The sequence below is a fragment of the Macadamia integrifolia genome, chromosome 8 (genome assembly GCF_013358625.1).
Source record: "Macadamia integrifolia cultivar HAES 741 chromosome 8, SCU_Mint_v3, whole genome shotgun sequence".
Taxonomy (NCBI): Eukaryota; Viridiplantae; Streptophyta; class Magnoliopsida; order Proteales; family Proteaceae; genus Macadamia; species Macadamia integrifolia.
The window spans coordinates 142279-165067 of record NC_056564.1 but is presented as its reverse complement, the minus strand read 5'-3'; the positions used below and the strand labels follow the sequence as shown (position 1 = coordinate 165067).

At 39.2% G+C, this 22789-nt stretch overlaps 1 protein-coding gene across 1 annotated transcript; it reads right to left on the bottom strand.

Moving 5' to 3' along the window:
* LOC122087728 (GPI-anchored protein LLG1-like) lies at nt 1-10417 on the bottom strand. Its single transcript, XM_042656944.1, has 4 exons — nt 10264-10417; nt 5366-5483; nt 5190-5255; nt 1-605 (listed from the first exon to the last, which is right to left on the bottom strand). Exons 2-4 carry the CDS (start codon nt 5439-5441, stop codon nt 244-246), a joined length of 504 nt encoding a protein of 167 aa, XP_042512878.1. The 5' UTR covers nt 5442-5483; nt 10264-10417; the 3' UTR covers nt 1-243.
* Between the last annotated feature and the right edge of the window lie 12372 nt (nt 10418-22789).

Genomic DNA, 22789 nt, shown 5'->3' with positions numbered 1-22789 from the left:
TTTGGTTAAAAGATTCACTCTGTAAGTAATATCAATGTTCAATTTGTATGGAACTCGTAATGCAACAATCAAATACATAATCAAGGAGCAATAATCAAAGAATCAGTACTGGAAGGAATGAATTGATACAGAATAATACAATACGGAAAACAAAAAAAAAAAACAAAAACAAAAACAAGCTACTAAACATAAGAAACTGTCCAATTGGGGCAGGAGAATACCGATGACAACCACATCATGTTATCACAACATTTGAATAAGTACTACTAAGGACCCAGCCAAAAGCACTAAAAATTGTGGTACTGTCTGGCCAATCCAAGCTCCATTTGCATTGACACTTTCAGCTGGTGCTGTTGCATCGCATACAAGCCCTAACTTACTGTCATGGCACTCGCTAGAAAATAAACCAGGTGGGTATTTTCCATAGAGGTTAATGTAGCTGAACATCGTAGATGCACAATCAGTGGTGAGGTCATTCAACTGAACCGAATAGGGGCATGCAAATTCCTTTAAGGCTCCGCAACATTGCTTGGCGGGGTACTGAGGTCCTTTGCACTGGCTCGTAATTATCGTGTAGTTTAGGAACTCAAAATTCACAGAGCAACCTGTCGATGATGAATGGTAAAACTTGAATGAGCTGTTCTTTACGAGCTAAATGATACAACCATTAGAATATCCATCCACAAGTTACCATCAAACCTATGAGAAAAGCCTTTAGGTCAAGAAAAGCATATTAATTTCTAATCCTTCCATTAATTTCTTGTCAAAACTCCGCCAGTTTTTTAACGCTGCCAGCCCCAAGCCCAAATAGAGAAAGAGGATTGGTGTGTCAAGTCAGCCAATTTTTAGCAAGTTCATCAAAAGTTTAAAATTTTCTAGACTAAACATACCAAGAGTAATATAGTGATCAGATATTCAAATATACAATTTGTACATAAATGAATGCATCTACATCCACTTTTCATTTATATTATCTAGTTGCAAACATGAACTACAAACTCAGAAAGCTGTCTTAAACAATAAATCAAACTGTGGTTGAGCTTTGTTCTAAATCTTTGTCCTAAATCTAACAATATCGAGTGTTTGATTGCATTTAATTGATCATGTAGAAAATATTTTAAAATAATTTTCCTCTAAAGTTTCTAAGAATAAAATGTTATAATGGCCACAAACAAAAATCTCTAGAAATCAGTTTAAGTCCATATAATTGTGGATAACAGAATTGATTTCATCTCACAAACGGATAACCACATATGTATTTTGATTTTCCAAACACAAGAATAAATGAACCAAGGTCAGAGGAATGACAAAGCCGTAAACTCTCAAATACATGGTTTCTGCAATTTCTTGGAATCATCATGTTCATGAAACTCAGTTCAAGATATGGGAGCTTCCAGTCTCTCACCTAAAAGGTGGAAACAGATTATCCAATAAAAAGAGGATTGCTAACTTTATGATTATATGCACACAGAATTGCTCAAGGACCAAAGGCTAATTCAAAATCGATATCGAACCAGTGGGAAATAAATTGCAACAGGCTCGATGATATAGGAATGAACAAATCAATAGTTTTTTTTTTTTTTAATACATATGAAAGCAAAAATAAAAAAGGATATGACTTGGGCAACCACCTAAGCCTCGATCAACATCACATCGACCATTGAAAGCCTTTTTTGCGTCTCACAAGGAAAAACAATATAAAGCTATCATCTTTCTTTTGTCTAAATCGTTGGGGGTAGGCTCTAAGGCCCTTACAATATAAAGAGAGGGTAATAGTGCCTCCAGTAAAGGAAAACAGAAAAATAGAAAGAGCCTTAGAACAGTCCCTACGCATGTAAAGGAGACTAGAAAATAGTAACTAATAGGATCCTACCACATATATAGTGAGATAGTTTGTCCTTTATACAGCAACAACCTTAGAAAATATAATTAGAACTGTAAAAACAGAAAGGAAACGAGCATATAGGGTTGCCTCGATATAGCTTTCCTCACAGCGGAACAGACTGGGTTGCACCACACATTGATCCGCACAAACGGTGACGAACGAAAGATTGCGGCAAGAAAGAGCTCTTGAGATTAGGTCTAAAACCTTGCTTTGTTGTGGCCAAATCTAGTGGGCGACCCACGAACCAACCAGGTCAAGACCCAGTTCGATCCGATTCAATTAACTGAAACAATGTACCTATGTTTGATAAGATTCTTAGTTTTTTGGAATCTAAAGATATAGCAACAGGCTCATTGTTGTCTCTTGGGGCCTCCCTCTCTCTTCTCTCTTCTCTCTTCTCTCTCCTCCCTACGGGCCTGTTGCCCCCGTAGTAGCTTTAGTGTTTATCCTTTTTTTCCCTCGGGCTTGTATATCCCGCCTTGTTTCTTTCTTCTTGGTAATGAATTTATTATTCACCAAAAAAAAAAAAGATATAGCAACCATAAGTTTCTTTATCTCCACAAATTCAAGGAAGATTATCTCCAATTCCTGAAGCTTAGAAACTAACAATTGTAAGCCCCAAACTTCTCTCCCACAATTATGACAGATCCTAAAAGAGAGGATCTGTATACCTTCCATATCCCAAGCCATATCTTCTCCATAGTGGGACCCACAGGGCCAGATTTTATGGAGCTCTAAAAATTTCTCCATACACAGGCTCAGTTTGAGTCAAAGAACCGGTTTAATAATGAAACAAAACCAACAAATCAAACCAAGCAAATTGTAGGAAATTTGCATCAACAGCCTAAAGCCATGCTTGCTCGGGAACACCATTAAAAACAGATCTAGATCATACCCAAAATTATAGTACATCCACAAGAGGATACTCAAACCTATATAGCAGCTGAAACTACCGAAAACATTTTATTGGGAGCTACATCCATATTATTTGGCAAGTTAATTACTACAAAGAGAGAAAATTGTATAGACGATATTATCTTGAATCCCCCTCACATCAACTACATGCTTGAAGTTGAGCGGTCAACTACATATTTGAAGTGGCTAAATTCAACCGAATGCCGGACAGAGCACCCCTTGAGCTGGCTACAAGTCAATATTTGTTGGGGCTCAAGTCACACAAGGATTAGGGATTAGAAACCAAGAAGAAATCTAGAACCATGGGTAAGGAACAATAGGTCAAACTGGAGAAAACCAGATAAAAAATCAAATTTGAGATCTGGTCCAAATCCTAGTTGAATGGTTTAGTAGTGGTGGAGAACAACTCAGCAACTTTGATTCAAATCAAAAGCTTAGATCTCAGGCTATCATGAAGTTACAAAAATAGCATTTAACAACAATAGAAATCCAGATTTAGTAACGGACAGAAAATAGTAACCAGAAATAAAGAAATAGCAAGTTAGACGCGAGTAGAAACATGGATTAGCATAGGAAATTAAACTGGACAGAAATCGAAAGTGAGTTCAGAAATTAGAAACTGGCAGAAATAGTAATCAAAATTAGATCGTAGTGTTGTAAACAGAACACAAGAGGCTTATAGAGAACCAAGAACGGAATCAAAGATTGATGGACAGAAGTGAATACTATGACAAAACTAGAAGTCTGATATGAAACTGAGAAGAAACTAAACAATAGTCAATTAATAGCATAACACATCAGAAGAATGAAACAGAATTGCAAATTGATATACGCAGGAATGAGAGAAAATGAAAGAACAACCTCATTCGATTGGAAAAGAAGAAAATACATGAAATAGTCTTTTATGGATCGTAAGATATAGCCCAAGAGGGGGGGGGTGAAATTAATTGCACATTTAATGCTTGTTAATTTGGAGGTGGAGGTGGTGGTGGTAGTGGTAGAGGTGGTGGTGGTGGCAGCGGAGGTGATGGTGGCGGCGGTGGTGGTGGAGGTGGGGGTAGAGGTGGCGGTGGTGGCAGTGGAGGTGACGGCAGTGGCAGTGGCAGTGGCAGTGGCGGTGGTGGTGGTGGTAGTGATGATGGTGGGGGTGGTTGAAGTTACATTGGATGTGGTGTTATATTTTTAACATGAAATTACTGCTTTGCCCATCAAATTAATCATGTGTTTATTAAAGAGCAACATCTTTATTCTCCTTTTTGGTTAGGTCCTATTTGTTTTATGGAGAAAAGTGAAATAAAAAAGGGGTGGGAAACTTTAACTTATTTCCCATAAATTACACAAATATGAGTGTTTGGATAAGTGGGGAGAAACTTACATAATTGTTGTCTGTTGATGTGACACTTAATTTTCCCACCCTGTTCACTTCCAAAGTCCTACCAATTTCATGGAAAAGTTGTTCTGTCTCTATCTCCTCCTCCTTTTTCCTCTCTTTCCCATAGAATTCCACCCCATCTCCATTTCCTCCCTTTCCCATGGAACCCACCCTTCCTTCCTTTCCTTGTCAACCCAACCCACAACATGTGAGACCCACTCTCACAAGTTTCCCAACACTTTTTATCCGTCAAACAAATGGGGCCTTAGAGAAGTTCCAAATTAAAGCTTCTTTTTTTTTCTATTTCTTGGCAACTTTTTTGTTCCAATTCATTCCTAGGAACAAAAAAATGAACCGGTGGTAACAAACGGATTTCTAATTTTTACAGAGAAATACAAAAACAGAAGTGTTATCATGCAGGGCCTATGTCAATTTCCCATTCTCTAACATCAAAACCTTGGTGATCACCTGCCTTCGTAAGATGTGGGAGAATTTGGTCAACTGGTAGCAATGTACAAAATAGCTCCAAAAACATACCACTCATGCATATAATCAGAATCGTTTTCCATCACCAAAAATGAAAAAATTGTAGTACAAGTGAACTCCAAAACAAGCACTTCCCTTCCGCCGCCCGAGGCCAACACCCAACATAAAAAGGGGATAAAAGAGAAGAAAAATAAATAAATGATTTCTTACAATTCCACTGTCATTCATCTATTGCTAAATCACACAAGCAACACCACTCCCAAGAAGCTGAAATCTAAGGACCTTTTTTTTTTTTTTTTTTTGGGTTAGGAAAATTTCAAGTTTCTTTTTTTTCCCCCCCTTCCTTATCTGTATATTCTTCATTTAGGAGAAAATGTATACCATCAAAACAGGAAGCCACAAAAAATAACAAAGACATATTCTCTTTCTTTTTCCTCTCGAACACGATTCATAGTTGAACTATCAGAAAGAGAATGAGACATTATTAAATAAAAAGAAAAAAAATTAAAGACGGTGAGGGGTGGAACTAACTCTTTTTAGCCTGAAGGAGGGTCCGGGCCGTCCAACCGGTCGATCTGTCAGATTCAAAGACATTGTCTGCGAACATCAAAATGAATTCAAAAGTATAAGAAACCAAAGAAGAAAAATGGGGAAAAAAAAAACCTATGTGTGTGTGAGAGAGAGATCTATGTGGGTTTCAGAATCACCAAAAATGAAGCTCGAAGAAGCCAAGCTTGTCGAGAGGAAGAAGAGAGTCGCAAACAAGCAGTGGTTCCATGACATGGTTGTATTAAATCAAGAGAATCTCCCAATCTCTTTCCCCTCCTGAAAGCATAGCTAGTAAGTTAGGGACAGGAATAGTATAGGAACAGATACGTACGTTAATTAAACGGACTACGCGGCAATAATACTTTTAAAAAATCCAGCACAATAAAATGTGTACGGCAATGATATGATACGTGCTTAATACGGTTGTTCTATAAAAATCCGGGAGCAAAATACAGGCTTATTTTGGACTTAAGAATGAACTAAAACTGATTGTTTGCAACTAAATTCTAATCTCTCATTCTTTCATGAACACTTAAACCCAATCTAGCTTTCCAATTTGAAATTCTTTCTCATTCTTCTAGATTTACATTAAAAAATATGCTATCATGCCCTTTCAATGCTATATTCTTATTCTTAACAATCAATGGTGTTCACACTGTGAGCATCAAACACAGAAGATTCCCCTCTAATGTCCTTTCTCTAGGGTACCCAATAGTGTTGTTCCCTTCGTTGGTTGTCATCTTAATTAACTAATAATGATATAAAATGTGGTTACCAAATTGGAATTGTAAGTACTAGTTAATATCTACTGGTAATTGGCATCAGTTCAAGAACTCATCCGAAATAATCACTCTTTTTTTATTTCTTTCAATTAGACCCTCTTATAATTCTGGACACCTTTACCCCAAAAAAAAAAAAAAAAACTTCTGCACACAGTTACAGCAAAAATCAGGCCACTGCCGAGACCTGAACATTTCTTCAATTCTTATTGTAAATGAGCTGCAATGGAAGTTAAACAAACTAAAACTAAATTTTTTAGTAATATATTTCTATCAAAGAGGACCAAAGTAGATTAATCGATGGTATTGTATCCTGTAATAGTTCTATCATTCAAATGTATCCTGTAATTGTCCATACTCTATTTCATACCAACCCAGGACCTTTTCAGCTCATCGGAATGATGGGAGAAAGCAATTGAAGTGTAGCGAAGGATTTTTCTAACAATTAACACCATTTTTTTTTTTTTTTTTGGGTAGAGACAATTAACACCATTAGAAAAGCTAAATTTTCCATCAGATTAAAAATTAAAACACACTCAAATAAAATCAAACAAAACGTAAAAGTACAATTGAAGAAAACTAAAAAAAGTTGCAGACTATGCAATCTCAGAAACCAGATGCATATGTGGAAGATCCATTTGTTCATGATAATCACTGTATCATTGAAGCCCCACCACTGAAGAATGGCGAGAAGAGCCCAAAACACGGTCCACTGAAATATTCGATTCTCTTAGATGAAAGCTGCGCTGAATGACTAAAAAGAATTGAAGTAAAGGCCAAAAGAGGGAGGAATAAAAGCACTTAAAACGCCTCATCGGAATGTATTGACAACCTGTCCCTAATCCCCAACTTGATTGCTTTGTTAACAGTGATGGAAGAAAAATTACAGAGAAGAGAGAGGGAGAGAGAGAGAGAGAGAGAGAGAGAGAGAGATATGCATCAATTTCACTAAGAAAATACTTACATAGAAGAGTAGAGGCTGGCCGAATGGAGGAGTAGATGAAGAAGAGAGATGTTGCCCTCTTGCCGCTGCAATCGCCCTCCCACTACTGCAACCTCCCTTGATTGGGTTTTCAACAAGCGATTGGAAGAGAAACGAAGAACGGAAGAAGAGGAAGGGAGCAGGGGTATTGATGCTCACCATTGGTCGACGGCCACTAGAAATGGAAATGAAGAATAATGGGGCAAAGGCAAAGGCAAAGGGCAAGGGGTTAGGGTTCCGCGGCGGATTTGGTTTCTCTGACGAAGGGAAGAAGGCCGTGTTTGGTAACGTTTCTAGAATGTGTCAAAACCATAATTTTTCATTTCTGTGTTAAAAAATTGTTATTTTCCAGAAAATGGTGTTTGGTAAACCTGTTTCATAAACAGTTTTAGAACAAAAAAACAGCAGCTGAGGCGTTTGGTAAAACTTGTTCTGGAACAAATTTTGTATAGATAATCAATAATAGAAAGGCCACTAATTACCAACCTTGCAAAACTTGAACATTTGCTTTACACTATTAAAGCGATGGATACAAATCTACTTCCAGCGATGGGAGCAAGATCATTTGCAAACAAAAGGACCTCCATGTGGTATTTCTTGACCTAGATAAAGCTTATGACAGAGTACCGAGAGAGCTCATTTGGCATGTCCTAGAGAAGAGAAGTGGCGTGAATAACTATGTGGATATTATTAAAGATATGTATGAGGGAGCGGTGACGAGTGTCAAAACGACAAAGGGACAAAGTAATGAATTCTCGGTTTCGATTGGGTTACATCAAGGATCAGCATTAAGTCCCTATTTGTTTGCACTCATTATGGATGATCTAACCAGGCACATCCAAGAACCAGTCCCATGGTGTATGCTATTCGCTGATGATATTGTTCTAATAGATGAAACAGTGGAAGGAATTAATACTAAACTGGAAATCTGGAGATCGCGTTTAGAGTCAAGGGGTTATATAGTAAGTAGAACAAAGACAGAATATATGATGTGCCCCTTTAACCAAACTAGTGGAAGGGATGAAGTGGTGAAACTTGGAGATCGGGAACTACCTCAGAGTGACTGTTTTAAATACCTGGGATCCATCATTAGCAAAGAGGGTGATATAGAAGATGATGCTGCCCACAAAATTAAAGTGGGATTGATGAGATGGAGAGGTGCGTCGGGAGTTTTATGTGACAAATGCGTGCCTATCAAACTCAAGGGAAAATTTTATCGGACAATTATACGACCAGCTATGACCTATGGAGTGGAGTGTTGGGCAGTCAAGAAGAGTAATCTGAATAAATTGGGTGTAGCGGACAGAAGAATGCTAAGGATGTTGTGTGGCAAGACCAAGAGAGATAGAGTAAGGAATGATCGCATTAGAAGCAATGTGAGAGTCGCCCCTATCCAAGACAAGCTCCGTGAGAACCGGTTGAGGTGGTATGGTCATGTCTAACGGAAACCTATGGATGCCCCAATTAGGAAAAGCGATTAGAATCAATTGGATAGAGCCAAAAGAGGTAGAGACAGGCCCAAAATGACTATTGATGAAGTGGTAAGAAGAGATATGCAAATGGTAGGGCTAGATTGTAGTATGGCCACAGATAGAATTTCGTGAAGGACAAGGACCGGAGTTGCCGACCCTTTATAGGGCATGTTCTTGTGATCCTCTGACTTCTACGTTTCACCTACTTTGTGCCTCACCTCACCCTGCTTACGTTGTCTCTTTATAATCCTATTCCTATCTCGAATCCATGTAGCCAACCCCATTAAGTTGGGATTATGTTATGATTGTTGTTGTTGTTGTTGTTGTTGTTGTTGTTGTAGTAATAGCACCAGGATTGGATATTCTTGAAAGAATAGAAAGACCTAGCACTTCTAATAAGATGCAAAATATAAAGGATAACTCGTCAATTCAGAGTTGCTAAAGTCAAACAAACAAAATATTCAAGGATTGTTTTGATTTCTCTAGCTTCTTTGTCCTGGTAATAAACTCTCCTCAAACTGTTCAAAGTAAGCCAGTCTCCTATTTTTACTGAACTTTTCAGACTTCTCTCCATGGTTTGTGTTTAAAAGATGGATATCATACCCAGGACAAAACATTCCCCCCCCCCCTCCCGGGGCCTTCAAACTTATGTCTCTGGAAAACCCAGTAAACCATTTCAGTCTAGAAAGGTAAATCAAGATCGAAGAAGACAACATCAAATGTAATTATGTAACAATAAGGCGAGAACAATTGAAGTTTAATAGCAGCGAAGGATGAGGAAATTAAGTAAAGATGAAAGAGTGAGACCCCTAGCAGAAAAGAAGAACTGAGGTTTAATAACAGCAAAGTATGAGGAAATAAAGATAAGAGAGTGAGAGGAGAAAAAGTTAAAAAGGAAATAAAGATAACACAGACATGTGTATATTATGAGGGAGGACACACAGAGAAACATCATCAAAAAGCAAAATAAATTTACCAACTTGAAAGCAAACCAGGTGATGTTGCAGCAACAAACAAAAAATTCATTCTTAGAAGGGAACCAGGCAGTACAAAATGCAAAACAATGACAAAAATTTCATATACATGAACCCTTATTCAGCACCAACCCACCTCTTCGCTAGTTCATTGATTAAGAAAATACAATCCTAGATCTCGACTTGAACGAGATGTCCATGGAGAATAGAGCTTATACAACAACAAAAACTACCAAAACTGACTGACTAGTTCTTTTCAACTCCGATTGTGGACTCTTCCAACATGAGGAGGAACAGCAAGGGCAGCTCGGATGACTGGCTTAAGTTTCTCAATACTCTCTATGAGTCCGGAGAACATTAACCGATACAGATTCACCATCCCAAACAAGATAGCCAGATCAACCATCTAGCGAGGAAGCTCCAATGGGGTAGATCTGGTTACTCATTTCTGTTGCTAAATTTCATATTTTATTTTTTCGATTTTTGAATAAATTGGAACTCCGATTTTGTCTGAATTTCCCGTTTCAGTAATGAAGGATGGCTGCGACGTTGCATGCCAGGATCAACAGGAGAAAGCTCAATAAGCTCAACTTGGTTAAGATCTGGTTCGGTTTTCCTCTTCGCCTTGTCTCATTAATTTCCCATTTACACCAGGGATTAACCAAATTCAAGATCTACTCAAGACCTCATTTCTGTACATCTCCAAACAAAAATCTGTCGAATGTAACAATCAAGGTGGGAAAAAAAATCGGGCTTTATAAAAAATAAAAAAAAGGACAAAATTAGAGACTTCTGAAAACAAGTATGTAAAAGACGAAGAATAGTTGCAGAGATGAAGAATCTACTTACTTAAGAGGTCGTCTTCAACAATCCCCAGGCCACAGACGAGGTTCCTTCGGCTATCTCGTTTCTCTTCCTCTACTCTATCTGAGATTGTCTTCAACTATGGTTTGTGGTAAGCAGAGCAGGTTGAAGATGATCGCCTGTACTTTTTTTTCCTTCTCTGGACAGTGGGGGTGGGGGCAAGTAGTATGTATATTTATCACAGTTATGAGATAAAAGTGGAGTTGAAAAGACACATAATCAAGATGGTAAAGGGTAAACTAGTTAAATTCTCAGTTCTCTTTACCAAAAGAAAAAAAGTTCTCACCTCTTAAGCTTAGTACTCCACTAGGCCAAATTCTTTTTGTGAACTTTTTGATTTTGTGAACTTTCAAAAAGGGAAGACATGCCAGATTCACCTTGAGTCTCTGACAAAACTCCACTGGTATGGTTGATATCAAACCATTTTTCAAGAATATCCTTCCCAGGAATACCGTTAAGGACAAGCCTTCAAAAGAAAAACTTAAATTTAGAATTAATTTTGAGTTTTGAAAAAAAAATATCACCATTGTAAGCAAGGAGATGAGCATATATATACCTGTGAGTGATACCAATTGAATTATCGGTATCAGTAGAACTAACGTATCTTGCAGCTAATTTGGTAGTTAGTTCCCCTAACTTTGAAATGGGGCACCACCATTCTCATTATCATCAGTGGAGAATTTTCAAGATCTTATTAACAATTGGAATTGGGAATGAAGAAGATATAAGACAAATATTCCAAGAGTTGTTGAGAAAAAATCACTTACCCACATGTGGGGAATGCGTTGAATGCATTGAACGCATTGGAGAGGATGGATCGATTTGGGTTTTTGCAGATCTAGACCCATGATGCCCTCAGCTTTCTCTCACCTCATCTTGGTCGTCTACATCAGTAGGGACACATGTCACTAGATTAGGGGAGAATTGTACTTGATTGCACCTTGAGGGAATTGGAGAGGATCTGAATCCATAAGTAGTATGTATTGAAAAGAAGAAAAAATATAAAGATTTTATAGTAAAAAGTGGCAATCCTATAATCCCTTATCAGACGTGCCTAAATGAAAGACAGGGTCCCACTTCAGGTTCTTACATTTATCCCACTTTTTTTTTTTTCCCATCATATATCTATGCCAAATGAGACAACATTACATTAGATTTTTAAAATCAAAAGTGGGTGATAGGTTTATACTTTATAACATGTTATGTATAAGGTTCATTAAATTAAAAATGTGAACGGTGTGTGCATGTAACATTATAATATGTTTATATTTATAATGTATTGTATTATAACATATTTATATATTATAATATATGTGCAACTAACGAAGTAAAAGCTATATATATATATATATAACATTACGCTTGGGAAAGTAATCCCTGTCGCCACCTTCAAGTTAGGGATTCTAAACCTTCTTGCTAAGAGATGACATCTGATCTTTCCCAGTAAATAAGGCTATGAAAAGCAAGGCCAAAGACTATAGACTGTGAGAAGGATTTGCTGCGATAGACATATTTAACCGGATGTCGAACTCCTAAATCAAGAAAGGGGCGCATCGGTAAAGACATTACAATTAGCTGTTCAGGACAAGTGGCATCAGTTATTTGCCTTAGGGCAATTAGCTCGGGAAAGCAAGAAACCCCCTAGATCATATTGTGCACGTAATATTATAATATATTTATATTTATAATGTATTGTATTATAACCTATTTATATGTTATAATATATGTACAACTAACAAAGCAAAAGCTATACATGTATATATATGTTAAACATATTATACAAACAGGCTTAAATTCAGGGTTGGGTTGGGTTGGGTTGGGTTGGGCCTAGGCCTGATCTAACCCTAATCTGCCCTCAAGGTTAGAAAACCTAGTCCATACCTTGTTCGGGCTCAAGTAGGGGTGTCAACTCTGAGCTCGTTCCGGTAGGCCTAGTCGAGCCTGACACGTTTACGGTCCGAAAGGCTCTCACGGACAAGTAGTTAGCCTGTTGGGCGCGCTACACATTTGTATGCCTAGCTTAACCTATTCATTGTAGCCCAACCCCCTTTAATACTACATAAAATTTCTATTATGCCACTGTTAGTAAGAAATTAATTAAGTTTTCTTACCCTTTGCTTTGTAATAGGATTTGGGTTAATTAAGTTTAATTTTATAATTTATAATGGTCATAGTCTTTTTTTTTTTTTTTTGAACAACTAGAATCTCATTTCATTTCTATTATTGGGTCTTCAATCTACTTACGAAAAAAATTTTAGGTAGACACGTTTAAAGCCTGTTTAGAGCACGTTTAGATTTAAATGGGTCTGTAGTTCGGTTAAGGCTTGTTTAAGGTAGTCCGATTAAAACCCGATATTGATCAGCCTAATTATAAATTGTACCATGCCCCCCAAAGCTACGCCCGTTTACGATGCAAGGTTTCCAACTGATCAAGCCCGAGTAGGCCCGATTGAGATCGGTTACTCTAGCCTGATCGGTTGACACTCCTAGGCTCATGGTGGGTTAGTGTGAGTTCGGGTTGTCAGAGCCAAATTTGCACCCCAAGTCTATGTGGTAACATTTGGAAAAAAATCATTTCAGGTGTTTTTTCAACAAAAATGGAACAAAATTTGTATACGGTTCGTTTATTCCTAAAAAAATGAACCGAAACTTTTTATTTAGTAAAAATGAACCGGACTAGGTAAAGAGTTTTTCACCCCATTTGGAAAATAAAAGTGTGATTTTACCAAAAAAAAAAGTGAGAAAGGATAAAAGAAATATTTATATATTTTTGTACTTAAAATTCAAATTTTAAATTTCGAACGTTAATAAGATCCTACCGAAATGGAACATTAAAAAAGAGAATTCTTTTTCTGTAAAATATATTTCACTTTTGAAGGAAATGTTTGCATTTTTCCTTGCAGACAAAACAGAGCCTCGAGAGATCTGGCCGACAACCAGAGTGGAAGATCTGAAATAAGCATTTCCCATTTTTATTTATTTTTTTAACAAAAGAACTCTTGGACCTATAACTAATCAATTTCGAACCCAATGACATCAAACAGCTGTTATGAGAACTGAAGAGATAAAAAACAGCTCAGATATCAATGGTTGGCGTTTGAATGTGGCCTATGATCAGTTGGCACCACTCCCTGTATCCAGTTTTTTTTTTCTTTGGTAACTCCCTGTATCCAGTTCACACCCAACAGCTCGCTACAAGGTCAAAATCCAGTCCTGGATCTTATCAATTCTTTTGGACTTATGGGTATCGATTAACGATGGGACCATTTCATTGCTGGAATTTTTTTCCTTTTCAATTTTTTGTAGGTATATTATACTGCTTTAATTTTAGTTGATTTGAACCCATGAACCATACATTCCAAAAGCTAGGGACCTTTGTGTAATTTACCCTTGCTTAATTACTGAGATAAACAGACTGGAGATACGTTGTTAAGGAAACTAAAGCAGTAAATGGTATGGACTTTTTGTTAAAAAAAATGTTTGGTATGGATTTCTTTAAATAAAAAAAAAACTTCAATTACCAATAAAGTCAATGCATGATATGAAGAATAACACGATGGAGAATAACAGAGGATTTGGATCTTATGGACTTTGAGCTGAGCTCATGAAATTTGACACGAATGATGATATTATATAGCAAAGCAAAAGTTACAAAAAGGTTGAAGAAACCAATGCAATTTATCTAAATCCGCATATACTAAATTTCCTACAGCATAGCATGAAAAAAAAAAAAAAAAAAAAAAAGGGACCTGACAAATTCTAATGTTAGAAACAATGTCACTTGTGTCATGTTTGGAGCAATAGGAGGAAGATTGTATTAGAAATAATGTCATGTCATGTTTGGAGCTGATGAGGCCAAATATGTCCTCATCCTTAACACGGCTGAAGCATGTATGAGGATCTGCTACCTCGGCCTCTCCTCAGGCTGACCTGCCACTTCGATCTCTCCACAGACCGATCTGTCACCTTGGTCTGTCCATGGGCCGACCTGCCACCTCGGTCCCTCCATAGGTTGACCTGCCACCTTGGTCTGTCCACAGGCCAACCTACCACCTTGGTCTCTCCTCAAGCCAACCTGCCACATCGTCTCTCCTCAGGGCGACCTGCTACATCTGCTCGGCACAATCAAATAAGGTGCCCAAAAACATACACACACCCACTCTTACATTCAAGGGACGTGATTCCTGATTATAGGGGCAGGAGCCAATCCACTCACATCGCCAAGGTGTCCACACCTCTCACGACTTGTGCCTTTAGGATAAGAGAGGAATATTCTCGGAGTACGCCCTAGAATCCAAAATATTCCCAGAATTGTAGAGCCAGTCTCCTTAAGAACTCCACGATTAGCAGGACTCTCCACAAACGTTCTTCTTTCTCCCTCCATCAGCAGCTTGTAAATACCAAAGTAAGCCTCCATCAGGGGGGATCGATCACTTCTTTACTGAAAACTCTCGAGTATCTGCTGTGGAAAGATTTGACTTAGGCATCAGAGAGTCACCCGTCAGGTCAGCCCAGCTCTCCCTTGTCTTCTCTTCTGTGCAGATTGACTGTAGCAGGAGTTGAGAAGAAAATCGACTAGTCAATTTTTACCACATCAGGAGCAATAGGAGAAAGATTATGGGAAATCTTGAGTACTTTGTCTCTCTAAATAATGAAATATTTGGATGGCATTGACTCCTCTTTTAGGATATGGTTCTCCTCCTTAGCGTTTATCGGCCGTTGCCCAGGTCGGCCCATAGTTACCTGGGTGAGCGCCACTTGATGAGATAATTATCCAACATTTTGAAAAAGGTATGAAAAAAGAGACGCTAATAACCATTGAATCATCACCCGGACATGTGGCACTTATCCAAGTAACTATGGGTAAGATCTGGGTGACGACACTCATAAGAGAAGCCCAATCCCCTCTTTTATCCTCATATGTAAAGTTTTAGATTTTTTTGGGCAAAAAGTTTAAGATCAAATGATGGAGACGAAAGATGAAATTCCGCATGGGTGACTCTTCGGTGAATGACCGAGTCAATAAATGCGACTATCAAGATCGGGACATGTCGAAATTGATCTGGTGACGATCCCGGAGCTTGTGAAGCAAATGGTAAATGCCAGTGTGGACGCAAAAACCACTTCATTTATGGATCGACTCCCTCTTTAATGTTTGTTATTATTATTTTTTAATTATCATAATTCATATGTTTAATTAGTTACAACCGACATGACCCTATGAAAACCCTATCCAATGCTGCTGTGAGTGTATTGAATGTAACCCCACTTACACAAGTAATCATTTCTTACATGTTCGATGTTGCCCAAACAAGCGAGCTGTAGGATGTGAGGACCTCTCTCAACTCACAAGTGCAAAGACCCCATCCCGAATGGTAGACTGGCTATCTTAGTGGCTCAGTGAAACTATCCCATTAGCCGGTTGCCGATACTCTTCCGCCGTTTCTTGGTGTGATTTTTCTCCTTCTTGTTAGTAGATCTTCTTCTCCCTCCAACACACCCTCTTTTCTCCACTTCCATTCACCTTTCCTAGGTTGTCACCTCATCCTTTTCCATTTCTAGTCACATTTTTCCTACCCAGAATCCCAACCAGCAACCCGTCTCGCCTTCCCTATAATGAACAACACCTCCCTACCTCTCCCGGCACCGCCTGATAGACTACCACCCCTCCTAGCATCACCAACTATCATACCACCATTGGATACTCCATCACCTGAACCCCTCACAGGGATAGACGACAATGTTTTTGTCGTCGATGATGCCACGGAAGACTGCCTATCCCAATCCTGGACCACCACCCTCATCGGCCAAATAATGGAAGGGAAATGCTATCGGCCCCAGGCAGTAACAGTTGCTTTAATCAGTGCTTGGAACACTAAGGAAAGAGTCGAGGCATGCCCGTACATCGAGAGAACCTATCTGTTCCACTTACGCCATGAACCAGACTTACTTAACGTCCTTGCCGAGGGCCCTTGGACGGTTGTAGGTAACCTGATAGTCTTGGAGTGATGGAATGAACCCAGAGTTTGGCAGTTCAACCTTGTGGAGTTTTGGATCCAACTACATGATGTTCCACTGGAGCTAATGGATCTTAAGCTAGCCCTTCAACTTACTTCAAAAGTAGGCCAGCCGAGTAAAGCCATGATGATAGACAATAACCAATTTGGCGAGAGAATTAGATTTTTGCGGGTTCGAATTGCCATCGACATCCGCAGTCCGCTACGAATGTCATCTCGCTTCAACGTCGTAATGGCTCAAAATCCATCATCAAAGTGAAGTATGAACACCTCCCAACCTTTTGCAACTTTTGTGGGAAACTCGGACATGAGGATAATAGATGTGTTGCCATGTTTGATGAGGAGCAACGGCACCGCAGCGATCATGATTGCCCAATGGGGAAGAAGTGCACACAGTTCCCTCTGAATCGTTTAGGACCAGTGTTACGTGGGGTAGCCCCATCACCGCGTTTGTGCGAGAAGGCTACAGTCATGGCCATTGAAGACATCCAGCAAACCCAAACTACTGCAACTTCCGACGAAAGTTCTTCCACCGCCGATAGAAGGGACAACCATCATCCAGGTTACTCCAGTATGGAGAATACACCAGTACAGGCGTGCCCATCTGTGACCCCTCTGTCATGCCAGGTACACAGGGCCAGGCGCTCCTCTACCCTCTCTCACATTCCTCCCCTATGATTGGCAATATTCCAGAAAATCATTACATAACATCAAATTCCCAACCTGTGCGTAACGATCTTGCCAATTCAGCTTCACACATCCCATATTTGGCCCTGCCTCCTTACATAAACCACATTTACCACCATCCATCCATCCATAATCAATTCCAACCCCATGCCACACCAACACCCTTGGCATATCTTCAGGCCCACCAATCCCAAGCCCATGCCACAACCACGACTTTGGCATATCTTCAGGCCCACCTTAGTCAAAGGCCAGATCTCACCAATGCCCTCCTCACCCTCCTCACCCTCCTCCCACAACTATCGGCCTGCTCTATTTCCGACCCAAATCAAAGCCTGAACCAAAACATTTTCACCGCACTACCACAACCAGCCCTCCAACCTCCAGCTTATATGACAGGGTCACTTCAACCCAACATACTTCCAGTATACTCTATCCTTCCTCATGAAATCTCAACCACACATCAGCCTCCCCCACCTATTGACCCAACCCCAAATCATAACCTTCAAACCCAAATTTTCCCTACTCCCAAGTTATCCCTCCCTAAGACCATCCTTCATCCACCCCTTGTTACAAGTGGAACTAGAACCAAAATTAAAGGGCTCGGAAGACAAAACCTGAATCAGAAGCAGATATGGAATCAGATTCTACAACTCTTGAACCAAAGCATTTTTTTAATGCATGGCCCTGTGGCGGATGGGGTTATCAGCCCCATGGGACATTATGAAAATTTTGAGTTCGAATTGTCAAGGGCTGGGGAGTCCCTTGACGATTCAATCCTTACGGAATCTCTCCAACAACGATAAGCCAGACAAAATTTTTCTCATGGAAACTCGCTGCAACCGCACCAAGCTCAATCATATTTGCAAGAATCTTAAATGGGCCTCTTCCTATGTAGTTGACCCTGTAGGCACCGCTGGAGGCTTAGCCATCATGTGGCATTCTAATGTTCAAATAAATGTTCTGTTTTCTAACAATAGATTGGTAGATTGTTCTGTTGTTATTAAGCAGGAGGATCCCTTCTTTCTCACTTGCGTGTATGGGAACCCAATTCGGTCAAATAGGGTTGTAGTATGGGAAAAGCTAATTCAGTTAGGGGCCTCTCGTGATACAAATTGGATTTGCTTTGGCGATTTTAACTCTTACCTAGGATGGCATGAAAAAATAGGTGGAAATACGAAGATCTCACATGACTCAAAGAATTTTCAAGATATGGTTAATAGTTGTAGATTACTTGATTTGGGTGCTAAAGGTCCAAAATTTACATGGAGCAATCGTAGAATGGGCCAATCAAATATTAGAATCAGATTGGATCATGCCCTCTCCAATCAAGCATGGCGGCGTAATTTTGCGGATGCCGTTGTCTTTGTGCGCCTCGCTCTCGGCTTGGACCACAATCCTATTCTAATCGACTCTTTGGGTGGAAAGATGAAAGGAGTGAAACCATTTCGTTTCGAAGCTATGTGGTTCCGCCACCCCCAATGTAGAAGCACAACAACTAAAGCTTGGACTGCTCCCTATCATGGTTCTGCAGCAACCATATTACAACAGAAGATGGAAAGCAACCAAAAAGTCTTTAAAAATTGGAACCATGAGGTCTTCGGCCATGTTCAATCCAAGATAAAAAATTTGAAAATTGAACTGGAGCATCTCCAAGGCCTTGCTCAATCTGATTTCTCCCAAGCTAAAGTTAATGAAGTTTCAAATCTTTTGGCGGAAGAACTAGCTAGAAAGGAAGAGCTTTGGAAACAGAAGGCTCGAGTTGAGTGGTTGGTTAATGGAGACCTCAACACTAGTTTCTTTTATGCGTCCATGTTGCAACGTCGCCACTCCTATAAAATCCTCAAACTCAAGCATGCCACCAGAGAATGGACCACATCAGATTCAGAGGTATATCATTTGACTATGGATCATTTTAATGAAATATTCACTTATGAACCTATTGACCATGATGCTCTTCACCAAGTGCTTAGTTCTGTTAACGCAGTGGTTACAGAAGAAATTAATAATCTCTTATGTCTTGAACCAACTATAGAGGATGTGAGGAAAGCCCTCTTTGCCATGGGCTCCTTGAAGTCACCAGGCTTTTTCCAAAGGTTCTGAGAGCTTATTAATATTGACCTACATAACTTTGCCTCTGAATTTTTTAGAACAAGTCATATGGCCAAGGAGCTTAATGGTGCCATGATTTTTTAAAACAGGTCATATGCCCATGGAACTTTTTAGACAAAAGTTATTGCAGATCGTCTTCATGGAGCTCATAATCAGATCAATTCACCTAATCAGTCGGCCTTCATCCCATCAAGACTTATCTCGGACAATATCTTTATGGCACACAAAATGTTTCACTACATCAAAAAGAAGACCAAGGGCCAAAAGAAATATCTTGCTTTCAAGCTTGATATGAAGAAAGCCTATCACCATCTCGAGTGGACATTTATTGAAAGTATGCTCCTTCGGCTAGGCTTTCACTCCCGTTGGGTTTCTTTAGTGATGGCATGTATCAAAACTATCAATTGCAATATTTTTATCAATGGGGCTGTTTGTGGTTCTATTAATCCATCTCGTGGGATACGACAAGGAGATCCTTTATCCCCCGCTATCTTCATATTATGTGCACAAGCCTTAACCTTTGTCATCTTGCAAGCAGAAGATCTTCACATCGTTAGAGGCATCAAGGTCCATAATTGAGCACTTCCTATTTCACACTTAATATTTGCAGATGATTGTCTTCTCTTTTCAGAAATGAAATTGCAAGAGGTGTGTAACATCAAGGCTTATTTGGATCTATATTGTCGTGCAAGTGGGCAATGCATTAACTAGAAAAAATCGAGCTTGACATTTAGCCATAATACTTCAAGCAAGTTTAAGAGGTGGTTCTCTAGAGTTCTTAAAGTGCCATGAAGTGAAGGACCCTCCAAATATCTTGGTCTACCAACATAGTTTGGAACATCCAAAGCCCAAGCATTCAAGGAAATCAACGATAGAGTCTCCAATAAATTTCAAAGTTGGAAACTTTATATTCTCTCACATGCAGGTTGTGAAGTGATGCTCAAAGCAATTGCCTTTGCCATGCCCAACTATGCAAGCTCACATTTTAAACTTCCTAAGGCAATCCACAACAATTTCACGAAGATGACAACAAACTTCTTTTGGGGCAAATATGAAAATGAACCCAATATGCATTGGATCTCATGGGCTAGGCTTTATCATTCAAAAGAAAAAGGGGGATTGGGATTTAGAGACTCGGCCCTTCATAACTCTACCCTTCTCTCCAAATTGGCTTGGTGCTTATGGAGTCAATCGGAATCAATGTGAGCCCGTTTCATGAAGAGTATATATTTCCCATACTCCAATTTCTTGGATGCTCCTTTGGGTCACCAACCGTCATGGGCTTGGCGTAGTGTTATTGAAGGGAGAAAAGTTTTATTGGATGGGCTCATTTGGAGGGTGGAAAGTGGAGAATCCATCAGCATATGGGATGACAAATGGGTTTCCAATTTAAAAGGCTATAAAATCCAATCACCAAAACCTAAAGGCTGTTCTCTCTCTAAAGTGGCAGAGCTGATCGATAAAGAAAATAGGATGTGGAAGTGGGACCTCATCTATTCAATCTTTCATCCCTTAGATGCTCAAGAAATTCTGAAAAATCCAATTTAGTCTCTTCCCAAGAAATGACTTTCAGATATGTGGTGCAGCGAAGAACGGAGTCTTTTTGGTGAAATCTGCATATCATATGCTATCAAACCAATCTTTTGAGAACATTCCTGCAAGAGCTTCCACTTCCAATCAGTCACACTGGAGGCATGTTCCTGAGGAGGTTTGGAAGTGCATTTGGACATGCCAAACTCTCCCAAAAATCATAAATTTCTTGTGGAGGGTGTGTGGCCAAGGCTTGGCCTCGGGAGACGCTCTCACTCACTGTAAAGTTCCAATTGATCCTTCGTGCTAGTGTTGTGGCGCTTCCACATAATCTATTGATCATATTCTTCTCAGTTGTCCTTTTGCCCGTGCCGTTTGGTTTGGAAGCTCGCTTTCATATGTTGTCCCGCAATCGGAGGAGCCCATCTTTTATCGATGGATTAAAGGTTAGGATGCTTTTAATACGGGTAGCAAACCTAGTAACAAGGAAGCTATGAGTTTGGCATCTTTTGTAGCTTGATTCATTTGGATCGCTCGTAAAGATTTCATTTTCAATTGGCGGAACTGGAGGCCTATTGAAGTTGCATTTGCAGCTCAAAATGCCCATACATAATTTAATCAAGCTGCCAAGTCAAAAAGTCCATCCAATTCATCAAGTACCTCGACCACTGCCTACAATATTCAAGCTACTCCTTGGAGTCCTCCCACTTTAGGCACGTTTAAAGTTAATTGTGATGCTTCAAAGCATCCAAACTCTCAAAAAGGTGGTCTTGGCTTCTTGGTTCGTGATTACCAGGGCATATGTTGGTTAGCAGTCTCCAAACCCGCACAATTTGGGACCATTCTTATTGGGGAAAATATGTCGGTTCGTAGTGCTCTCCTTCACTGTATTGGAGAATGCTATGACAAGGTTAAGGTGGAGACCGATAACATAGAGCTTGCTATTCTCATTAAAGAAACCACCAAATCAGCTCCTATAGAAGTTGCTCCTATTATCCAGGATATACATCACCTTATTACCTACTTTTTGGAATGTAATGTTTCACATATATGTAGAGAGACTAACAGTATTGCTGACTCTTTAGCTAGGAGGGTTCTATCGTTTACGTGTCTGACAGTTTGGTCCACTTCCACTCCTTGGCTCCAAGAACCATGTAATCTGAAGTCTCAGCTATGCCTTCCTTATCTCAATGAATTCATCTTTCACCAAAAAACACACAAGAATGGTCGACTGGCTCCAGTCCTTCGACTCAAAGCTACTGTTTCAGGTATGGATTTTTTTTTTTAATTTTAAGCTATGTTTAGAAGTAAATAAAAAAAAAAAATTCTGAATTTAACGAAAGTGAAAGTGATACAGGCTGGCACCCCATTCGCGTGGAGACTTCTGGTAAGAGTTTATGACGTGTCCTCCAACGGGCCAATATTCAATTCGATACTATTACACAATACCGATCCGCATACCATGCGCGTGGAGACTTCCGGTGATAGTTGATGACGTGTCCTCCAACATACTTTATATGTTGCAGAGGCTTAGGCACTGTTATCTTTTCGCCTTCCTCCCAAAAGATAGAAACCTTTTTCTGCGGATACATTTCATTTGCTTAAAAAAAAAACACACACACACTGTAGTGGGGGGACGGAGTTGATCCTGTCTGACCGACTATTGGTCGTATCTTTGGGGGAGTAGTTGTCCAAACCTCTGTTAGTTAAAACGGGAACGGCAAAAAAACATTGTTCGGTACGGACATGTTTTAAACGGATCAAAACGTGAACGGGACGGTCAAAAATACGGTCAAATACGAAAAAAAACGGGAAAAAAATAAAAAACGGACGGTACGTGTTTTAAACGTTTATATTTAAATAATACGGTGTAAAAAAAAGGGCAATATATAGACATAAATTGACATAATAATTCTCTAAATACCTGGATAACAATCAAAATAAATATAGATAATATCCATATTTCAATTCAAATTCTAAACCTATTATGTCATGAAATAACATCAAAAATATATCCATCCAAAGATTAATATAAGATCCAAAATACACCATTCAAATATCCAAAATACATCATTTAAATATCCAAAATCATCATCCAAACTACATAATCCAAAATGTATCATCCAAATTACATCATCCCATTTCATTAAAAAAAAAGCACAAGTGTA